This window comes from Acomys minous (assembly GCF_964271855.1).
Source record: "Acomys minous genome assembly, chromosome: 12".
NCBI lineage: Eukaryota > Metazoa > Chordata > Mammalia > Rodentia > Muridae > Acomys > Acomys minous.
The window spans coordinates 80,895,781-80,906,020 of NC_140493.1; the positions used below are offsets into that span (position 1 = coordinate 80,895,781).

The following is a 10,240-nucleotide window of genomic DNA, read 5'->3' on the forward strand; positions in this document are numbered from 1 at the left end:
CGTAGATGGATGTGTTCCTTTTTCACTCTTTAACCACAAGCCAGGGACATTAGTCTAAGTTTCATAGAATGCATTAACCCTAAATTTCCAGCCATTTTTTGTAGTTTGTTTTGAGACAGGGTCTCCCTCTACATAGCCTTGGCATTCCTGGAACTCACTATATAGGTCAGGATGGCCTTGAACTCAGATATCTGCTTGCCTCTTAAGTGCTGGGATTAAAGGCATGGGCCACCATGTCCTGTGCCACTTTTCATGTGGTGAAATATTTTTGTTGTTTTGTTTTTTTGAGACAGCAGTCCTGGAACTCAATCCGTACATCAGGTTGGCCCAGAACTCAGAGATCCACCTGCCTCTGCCTCCCTCAGTGCTCAGTTATTAAAGGCATGAACTACCAAGCTCCAACATGTGGCTCACGACTTTATTCCCAGCACTCTGGGACCAGAGGCATACGGATCCCTGTGAGTTCAAGGCCAGCCTGGCCTAGAAGGCGAGTCCTGGAGAGCCACCACCACCCCGCCATTTGATAAATTTTAAGTGTGAAGGATAGATAAACCAGCTTTTTAGGCTCCCAAGTACAGGATTGGAATGGTCTTGTGAGAGAACAGGTGAGGTTAATTCACTAGAAGACCAACCACCTACGGCAGGAGCTTGGTTGTTGCCAGCTGAAAAGATCCCATGAACAGACTCTGGGAGGAAATATATAAATGAGCCCAGAACTGGAGGCGGGGCTTTTTGGAGACTTGGGATAGTTTCGGCTGTTCATCTCTGCACTTCTAGATGCTCCTAGAGAGAACCGCTGGAGGGAAGGCTTCAGGGCTCGGGCTCCTGCTGAGGTTCTGGGTTCTGGTTACTCTAGGTTCCAGCAGAAGAAATCCTGTTGATTGTGCCAGGAGAATCGTTCCTCAGAACTGATATCCTTACAGTTTTGTTATTGTGTCCATTAATCCTCATTTCCTATTGTTTTGGTTAGCCGGGTTATAAGTGACATATGCTCGGTCAATAAGTTGTTAATAAAATATATTGGTTAAGAAAATTGAGCATACATAAGTGTATTGATATTTTGCTTACATGTCTGTGTACCGTGTACATGTCTAGTGCCTGCAGAGGTCAGAGGAGGGCATCGAATGCCCCAGGACTGGAGTTACATGTGGTTATGAGGCACTCCATGGGTATTGGAACTCGAACCTGGGTCCTCTGGAAGAGCAGTTAGTGTTCTTAACTGTTGAGCTCTCCAGCCCGGTGGATTTTCTGTTTTAGATCTTCAACTACAATCAACAATGATGAGCTTTGCACAAATACCCTGATGAAATGCCTAAGGCATCCATTCCTCCAAACCCACACTTCGAACAGTTGAACAACGAGAGACTACTTTCTCCCGGATTTTTAGCTTCGTTCTCCTCCTCCTCCTCCTCCGGCTGTTAGTTGCGAAGGCTTTCACTTTTTATTTTTATTTTTATTTATTTATTTATTTTTTTTTTGGTTTTTCGAGACAGCTTTCACTTTTTAAACTCCAGCTCTAGCAGGCGGCTGAGCGACGCCTCCAGCGGAGGACTGGCTCCTTGCAGGCAGCTTTCCACTGAAATGTGAAAGCGGACTGCTCGCTCCAGCGAGTCCCCCTTAAGGTGCAAGGCGGAGGAAGGAGGCCAGGAGGCTCCTGTCACCTGGGAAAGTTACTTCGCCCTCTTTGGGTTTCAGTTTCCTTCTGCGTATCATGAGTGGCCAAGAATAGACTCACTCGAGCCTGGACTTGGTGGCCTCAAATGTCACACTGGCTGGCTGCTCCAGACTGTAAGATGTGCCTCATTCCCGCAAGCCCCACACTGCATTCCCTGCACACTGCCAGACCTGCCGAAAAGGAGGAAGCTTCCTAAAGTCAAAAGAAAAACCAAGCGACACACTCAATCTTTCCCGTGGACTGGTCGTTTACTAGTCCCGCGTGCCTTTGGCGCACTCCCGCCTTTTCAGCTCGGGTACCGATTGCTCCTGTCTGAGCATCCTACACGGACGGGGCGCTACGGCTTAGCCTATCGTTTGCTTCTGTCTGGCTCCGCCTTCCAGACTGCTTTCAGGCGGGACTGTAATCCTCGGCTCGGCCAGCGACTTGTTCTCCCTTCGCTTGCTTGCTGCCGCTTCCGCTTCCGGTAGCAGGTAGCGGCTTTCTGTCCTAGGTGGCTATGGCGGGGAGCCGGCTGGAAACGGTGGGGAGCGTGTTCTCCCGGTGCGTGCTCCGAATTGGGCGTGGGCAGGGTTCTCAGCGGGTCACGACCCTCCTGGCGTGGCCTCAGGGGACGCTGTTTTGTTTGTTCGAGCCGGGTGAGGCCCTAAGTGCTTCTTCCTGGCTCGGAATCGGTGTGTTTGTCTACGTCCCTTTGGATTTCTGATCTGTTAGATGTGTCCACCACCCCACTTCGGGGGAGACTTCTAGAATAAAAAAGAAGCTGAAGGGCCTGGCTGGACAGTCTTTGTGTTTCCACTATGGAACGATGGGTGGGCGGGCGTGGGACACGTGCAAGAAGATAGTGTGGCTCACGCGCCTAATCTCCGCATGCCAGCCTGGCAACGTAAAGTCGTCCAGGCTAGTCAATAAGCAGACTTTTGTCAAAACAAAAAGTCCGAGTGGACACGCTGTAATCCCAGCACTGGGAGAAGTGCAGGGTGCTACTAAACTCAAGGTCATTTACATACTGAATTTAAGGCTAGCCTAGGCTACAGGAAGCCAAACCAACAGGACTTAACACTTGGGTCTTGCTAGGTTGCTGTAGGAATTGGCCATGCCTCGTCGAGGTAGGAGGTCCTTCTCAGCTCACCTGTACCACGCTGCTCTTGACTGCGTTAAGTTGATTCAGGGACTTTGGCAGGCAGTTGTAACCGACTGACCTTGGCTCTGTTCCCTCTCTCAGGACGCGGGATCTGATGCGTGCCGGTGTGTTGAAGGAGAAACCACTGTGGTTTGACATATATAAGGCCTTCCCACCTCTGAGAGAACCTGTCTTCCAAAGGCACCGTTTGCGATATGGCAAAGCCAAAGCTTCGATCCAAGACATCTTTTACCATGAGGATCAGATTCGAGCGTAAGTGTCTTATCTTCTGTAGTGAGCAGGATGCAACAGACCTTCAGAAAGGAACGTTTGTGTAGAAGTCTGCTAACAAGCCTAGGCGGGGCCTTGCTCTATGGAGTTAGTCTTGGATAGCCAGTAAAACAATGGCATTTCATTCCTCCCCTATGGTGAGTGGAAATGGAAGATCTAACAAGTGGAATCCGGAGCCCCAAAGTGACAGAACATTGCAGCTAAAGTTGTTTGTTTACTGGTGGTCTGTGCTGTGTGGGCTACTATGGTAAGTAAGCCCTTGAACATCAGCTCATAGACTGGTATCATTGCCTGTTTTATAAAAGAGAACTACCAGATTTAAGGAGGTTAACTGCCTGTGGCTACCGTGAGGGTGGCAGATCTGGGAAATCACATCTGGCTATCAGATTCGACTTTTGAAATCCACTATGGTCTGTAGATTTGAAGCCACTCTGGGAAGGATGCTTAGAAATTCAGAGCACTTAGCCAGACGTGGCTGCACACACTATAATCCCAGCACTGGGGAGGCAGAGGCAGGTGGATCTCTGTGAGTTCGAGGTCAGCCTGGTAACAAAGCGAGTCCAGAACAGTCAAGGCTACATAGAGGGACCCTGTCTTGAAAAACAAAACAAAACAAAACAAAAATTCAGAGCACTTAAAAATAATTGTGACTAGAAATCTGAAGGAAAGCGCTTGTATACTTTATTTCTTTAGCATCTCTTTCTTCCTTTTTTCCTCTTGAGACAGGGTCTTGACCTTTCTGCCTCTGCCTCTGCCTCTGGCCTGGTGTATTTATTATGTATACAGTGTTCTGCCTGCATGTACACTTGCATGACAGAAGAGGGCACCAAATCTTATTATAGATGTTTGTGAGCCACCATGTGGTTGCTGGGAATTGAACTCAGGACCTTTGGAAGAGCAGGCGGTGCTCTTAACCTCTGAGCCATCTCTCCAGCCCATGGCCTGGCGTATTAATACACATTTATTGTAGAAAACTCAGAAACAAAAGGATAGCATAGGGATGAAAGAACAGGTTGCCCACCACCCTCTTTTGAGGTAGTGGTTTGAAGGCAGCTTCTGGAACTTAGCTGTGTCACTTTGAAAAAAGTCATCCTCTTTTGAGGTAGTGGTTTGAAGGCAGCTTCTGGAACTTAGCTGTGTCACTTTGAAAAAAGTCATCCTTGTAATCATCATAAGGCAAAATACAGCCGGGTGGTGGTGGCGCACTCCTTTAATCCCAGCACTCGGGAGGCAGAGGCAGGCAAATTGCTGTGAGTTCCAGGCTAGCCTGGTGTACAAAGTGAGTCCAGGACAGCCAAGGCTACACAGAGAAACCCTGTCTCGAAAAACAAAACAAAAACCAAAACAAAACAAAAGACAAAATACTAGTATATCAGAGTTGCAAAGGTGAAGGAAGATGCTACTTAAAAGATTTTGTTATTTTTAAGAATTATTTTTAATAACTTGTGTTTTTGTTGGTGCGTGCATGTGAGTGCAGGCGCCCTCTAGAGGCCAGAGGCCTTGCAGTTTTTAAATTTTTATGTGTATGAGAGTTTTGCCCGCACATTTATGTGTGTACCATGTGTGTTCACTACTGGAGGAGGCCAGAAGAGGCTGTCAGACACTCTGGAGCTGGAGTTAGAGGCAGTTGTGACGCTGCTGCCCTGGGTGCTGGGACCTGCAGGTGTTCAGGTCCTCTGCAAGAGCAGTACGTGCTCTTAACTGCTGAGCCGTCTTTCCAGCCCCATAATGTTTTTCTTAGCCTATAGAAGTTGTTGATTTCATTTTATAAGTTCTCTGCTGTGCCTTCTGTCAAACATCGTTCTATATGTGTCAGGCACTGAGGCATATGACCAGTTTTTCTTTTTGCTGGCCTAATTGCCTTTATTCTTAGAGTGGGAAGATCTTTTTCAGTAAATTCAGTTATATCTGTCTGTCTGTCTGTCTGTCTGTCTGTCTGTCTGTCTATTGGTGTTTTGCCTGTATGTATGTTTGTGTGAAGGTGCCAGATCCCCTGCAACTGGAGTTACAGACAGTTGTGAGCTGCCATGTGGTTGTTGGGAACTGAACCCAGGTCCTCTGGAAGAACAGCCAGAGCTCTTAACTGCTGAGACATTTCTCCAGCCACCTACATTTTTATTTTTAACCCGGATGTTCTTGAACTTCTAGCCCTTCTGCCTTTACCTCCTGCCGTCTGGGATTCCAAGTGTGGGATACTGCGCCTAGGTTTTGTTGTTGTTGCTGCTGCTGCTATGTTTTATAATTTACTATATGTATTTTTTTGTGTGTGTCTATATGTGTGCACTTGTGCACATGTTTGTGGACATGTATGTGGGATCAGAGAACAATTTGTGGGAGTTGTTCTTGTTGTTTTTTTTTTTCTTTTTACCATGGGAGTTCTAAGATTTGAACTCATGTTATCAGGCTTGGGGGAAAGCACTTTTTATTCACTGAGCCATCTTGCTGGTTCCAGGCCTGCCTTTTTTTTCAATTACTTTCAAAGGGCTAAACAGGTGTTGTTGAAACAAGTAAAAACCTTTAATTTGCTTTCCACTCCTTCTAAACTAAACAATGCTGGGAAATGGGCTTCTGATGTCTTTAAAACTTCTTTTTCTTTAAAATAGTAAAGACAAATTCAGATGTCACGCTCTAGGTGGGCGTGATGGCTCACACATGTCGTCCCAGCACCTGGCAGGTGAGGCAGGTGGAGTGAGAGTTTGAGGTCAGCCTGGGCTACTTAGAGAAACTCGGTTTTATATAAACAAAGGCTGTATCTCAGTGGTAGAGCGCTTACGTAGCATGCGTGAGGCCTTGGGTTCTTCAGTCTCTAGTTTTATCTTTCTGATACCCCACTCGAAACAAGCAAACAAACAGCAGACCTACTGTGGACCGTGTGCTGCCCTTCTTATTGCCATAAGATCAGTGTCTAGGCCAGTTCATGGCCTGTAAGGTGGTCATAACCCTCCGTTGAGGTAATGTAAATGGCTTAATGACTGGATAAAACCACTAGGCTAGCCGTGAAGATACTGAAAAGGGAGTCTGGAGAGGTCAAGATTGAACTGGTTTTTTGATGTTCTGTTTTTGTTTTTGTTTTTTTTTGAGACAGGGTTACTGCAGTGGAGGCCAAGGCGATCTCGGTTTTGTGCGGCTTCTTACTTCGGCCTCCATTGTGCTGGGATTACAGCCATGGGCTCCCATACTCTTCGCCATAGCACTTGGTGGCAGAACAAGTGTGTTCTTGCTCTCTGAGACTTTCCAAACATTTCCAAACATTCTGGCTTTGATGCCTGTGCTTGCTCACTCCTACATCCCCGCTTTGTGCTCTGCTCTGCTGGGAGCTGAGCTCAGGATCTCATACATACCTGGCAAGCGCTCGGCCAGTGAGCCACCGCGACCTTACTGCTGGTTTTGTTTTGAGACTCACTATGACTCCTGGGTGGCACTTGCTGTGTAGACCAAGCTGGCTTTGAACATGGAGATATCTTCCCACCTCTGAGAGTGCTGTCCTGTTGCTCTGTCCTCATTGGAAGAGAGCAGAGAAGAGGCATGCCTTCTGTCTTTCCCTGAGGGCACCAGGGCTGTACGTGTGGCCTGATGCGCTCCCCAGGCTCCCACATCTACCTTTATGCCCTGGGGTTCCACATAGGAAGTTTTCGGTCAAAGCCGCGACTACAAGGAAAATGGGCAGAGAATGTGAAGAGTTACAGAGAAGGGACCCAGTTTGCTTTCAGACAAAAAAGACACCTAATCATTTTTGTGGATTTATTCCATGGACTTACTTGTATAGTACACCAGGAAGCACAGGTGTTTCTGCAACAGTCTGGATGGCAAAGGACTAGAAACAGTCTCTGCACTGATTTGAGATAATCTCTAAAAACCACAAGCTGCAGACTGAGGGGTGTGAGTGTTTAACAGTACTGGGTTCTGTGGGGGATGGTCAGAATGTTCTGGAGGGCCAGCAAGGTGGCTCAGTGCCAAGCCTGATGACCCGAGTTCAAGCCCCACAATCCACAGCTCCCTAGAGTTGTCCTCTGCCCTCCCCTCATGTGGTGTGACATGCACATACCTACACACTAAAGTAAATAGCAGTACTTTCAAACTGTTTTGGAACTGATGAGGTGACAGTTGTGTGACTGATTGTACTGCACTGTCATTGTAGTTGTCACAACAGCTGCATGGTTGTGTCAGTGATTGTACTGTCACTGGTTGTATGGCTGTACTAAATGTCACTGGTACATTAAGGGTTGTTAATTTTTTGGTTTTGTTTTTTTTCTTTCTTTCTTCTTTTTTTTCTTCCAGAGCTGAGGACCAAACTCAGGGCCTTGTGCTTGCTAGGCAAGCACTCTACCACTGGTCTAAATACCCAACTTGTTTTTGTTTTTTTTTAAAGATTTATTTATTATTTGTACAGTAAGTATTCTGTCTGCATGTGTGCCTGTACACCAGAAGAGGGCCCAGATATCTTTATAGGATGGTTGTGAGCCACCATGTGGTTGCTGGGAATTGAACTCAGGATCTTTGGAAGAACAGACAGTGCTCTTAACCTCTAAGCCATCTCTCCAGCCCTTTTTTTGTTTTTTGTTTTTTGTTTTTTTGAGACAAGGTGTCGCTGTCCTAGAACTCACTCTGTAGACCAGGCTGGCCTCGAACTCACAGAGATCTGCCTGCCTCTGCCTCACAAGTGCTGGGATTAAAGATGTGCACCATTACTGCCTGGCTGGGTTGTTAATTTTTTTTATTGTAGTTTATTAAAGTGGGGAATGTGCATGCCTACTCATGTATGAGTACATGTTACAACATACATGTAGAAGTCAGAGGACAGCTTAATAGGAATCCTCTCACCCTGTGGGTTCTAGGATCAAATCCAGGTTGTAGGTTTGGTGGCAAGTGTGCCTTTACGTACTGAGCCACCTCAAAGGCCCAATGAGGATTAATGTTTTTGATACCCAGACTCTTCTTCAATTTAAAAGAAAGGGAAATGGGTAATCCTTTGAGTTAAAGAGTGCATCTGGGGACTTGAAGAAAACTCACTGCGTGGAATGATGGATCTAGAGTTACCTGTTGGTAGGGTATCTCTGCGTGTGGTGACACAGGAATATGCTTGCTGCTCTCCGAGGGGGGATATAGGGAGGTGGGGGGGAGTGTTGATTCTCACCGAGGTTCCTTTGTCGCTCTCGATGTAAGCATTGTCCTTTGGCTTAGGCTCTGTAATGCCTCAGGGCCTGGCACTTCTTCTGTCTGGCATCTGCCCCAGTCTCCATAGCCTATGATTGGAGATTCATATAATTTCTGTATTTTCTAGGAAATTCTTTTCAGCCTATGGATCTGGTCACAAAGCTTTTGATCTGTTCAACCCAAACTTCAAGTCTACCTGTCAGCGGTAAGCATTTCCCAGGCCTTAATAATCAAGCTCCCCCTGAGGGTTCAGCTGTCACTCGGAGGAGTTGTGTGGAGCTCTCCTTCAGGAAGGATGCTCCTTCAGGAGGGGTGCTCCTTCAGGAAGGATGCTTCTTCAGGAGGGGTGCTCCTTCAGGAAGGATGCTCCTTCAGGAGGGGTGCTCCTTCGGGGGGATACTCCTTCAGGAGGGGTGCTCCTTCAGAAAGGGTGCTCCTTCAGGAGGGGTGCTCCTTCAGAAAGGGTGCTCCTTCAGGAGGGGTGTCCTCTAGGCAGTTCTCTTTGGGACCTGCTTGGTACTGTGTGGCAGATGTCTCTACAGCCCCAACATAGGCTTAGGACTGGCTGCTTGGAATTCCAGGTTTGTGGAGAAATACATGGAGCTGCAGAACCTCGGAGAAACAGATGAAGAGAAGTTGTTTGTGGAAACTGGGAAGGCTTTGTTGGCAGAAGGTGTCATTTTAAGACGAGTAAGAGAAGCAAGGACGGTGAGTACCTAATTGTCAAAGCCGCTATTGTTGGGCCGGGGGTGTAGCTCAGCATAGCATGTGTGCCCACACAACACACACACACACACACACACACACACACACACACACACAGATCCAGGTCAAATACTGTTGTATTGAATGAACCGGGCTTCTGTGGCCACTGCTTGGAGCAAGGGAGTTGCTGTTGTGCCCTTGAGAGTGTGGTTCTTTGGATATTATGTGCATTTGCTGTATGTCATAAGAGAATTTGACTTAAGATGTCAGTGCTAAATGCTTCCCAGTGCAGAGTGTGTCTGAGCACACGGCTGCAGCCAGCCATGTACACTGACAACATGTGAGAGACATGCCTGTTTCTGGTCTTGTGAGCAAGATGAATGGAGTTACATTCCCTGCAAACCCTAACAGGTCAATGTGAGACCCCAAGCTTCATCAGAAGGAACCCAGCCTCAGGAGGAAGATGCCCAGGAGCAGCATGCACAGGCGCAGCAGCAGCCAAAGACGGCCCTCTCCCCTCCCTGAGGCCCACGGTGGCTGGACTAAGCTGTTGGACTCTGATGGTCTCTATCCCTCAGGCACCTCTGTCTTCTCTTAGTTCCTGTTTCTGGGTTGTTATAAATGTCAGTACTGTGGTTTGAAAGCAACAGTTTTGTGAACTTTTATTTCAAGACATGGTTAAATAAAGGGTTCTCCAATGCTTTACAAAGTAAATTTACTTTGAATCTGCAAATAGCACTAGGAAGCCTTTAAAGGTGCCTCGTGCTGTCTGTGGGCTGACCCACATCTGAACTTCCTGTGTTTCTCATCCGGATCTCTCAGAATTCCACTTGCCCATGCGGTATGGTCCCTCGGCCAAGTGTTTCCGTCGTCTGCTGTAGAGCTACCGGCTGCAGCTGGAAAAGCCCAGCAGAGGCCCAGCAGCTACTGCTGCAGGAAGACCCAGGACCTGTCTGCTGTGGGTGAAGACCAAATCTATCACTTGAGTGTCCTGGGTTAGGTGTGTTGGAGATGACTAGCATGGCTTACAGCTCAGAGGCTGCTTAGAAAATGGTTGGAGAATGAATATGTGGTCACCCCTAGCTAAAAACTGATGTGCTTATTAGTCACTGGGTTTCCAAGACGATGGGTGGTGGGGGCAACTGATTCAGATGGTCTTCTCTACAAACATCTTGCCTCCCTGGTACTGCGTTGTTATATTGCACTTTTCTAAATAAATGAGATATCCTTTTATGATGTAGCTCTTGTATTCATGGGTGGTAGTTTTCATCCAGCAGTCAAAAGCAGCTTCA

General features: G+C 47.2%; 1 protein-coding gene across 2 annotated transcripts; it reads left to right on the top strand.

Annotated features, from left to right (window-relative positions):
- Positions 1 to 2,064: 2,064 nt before the first annotated feature.
- On the top strand, positions 2,065 to 10,181 carry MRPS23 (mitochondrial ribosomal protein S23). 2 transcript variants are annotated; one of them, XM_084751052.1, is made up of 5 exons: positions 2,065 to 2,218; positions 2,901 to 3,071; positions 8,371 to 8,448; positions 8,825 to 8,951; positions 9,360 to 10,181. In XM_084751052.1, exons 1-5 carry the CDS (start codon positions 2,175 to 2,177, stop codon positions 9,471 to 9,473), a joined length of 534 nt encoding a protein of 177 aa, XP_084607178.1. In that variant the 5' UTR covers positions 2,065 to 2,174; the 3' UTR covers positions 9,474 to 10,181. The 2 variants fall into 2 exon arrangements, with proteins under 2 accessions (XP_084607178.1, XP_084607179.1); XM_084751053.1 differs by having other exon boundaries at positions 2,124 to 2,148.
- The last annotated feature ends 59 nt before the right edge of the window (positions 10,182 to 10,240 follow it).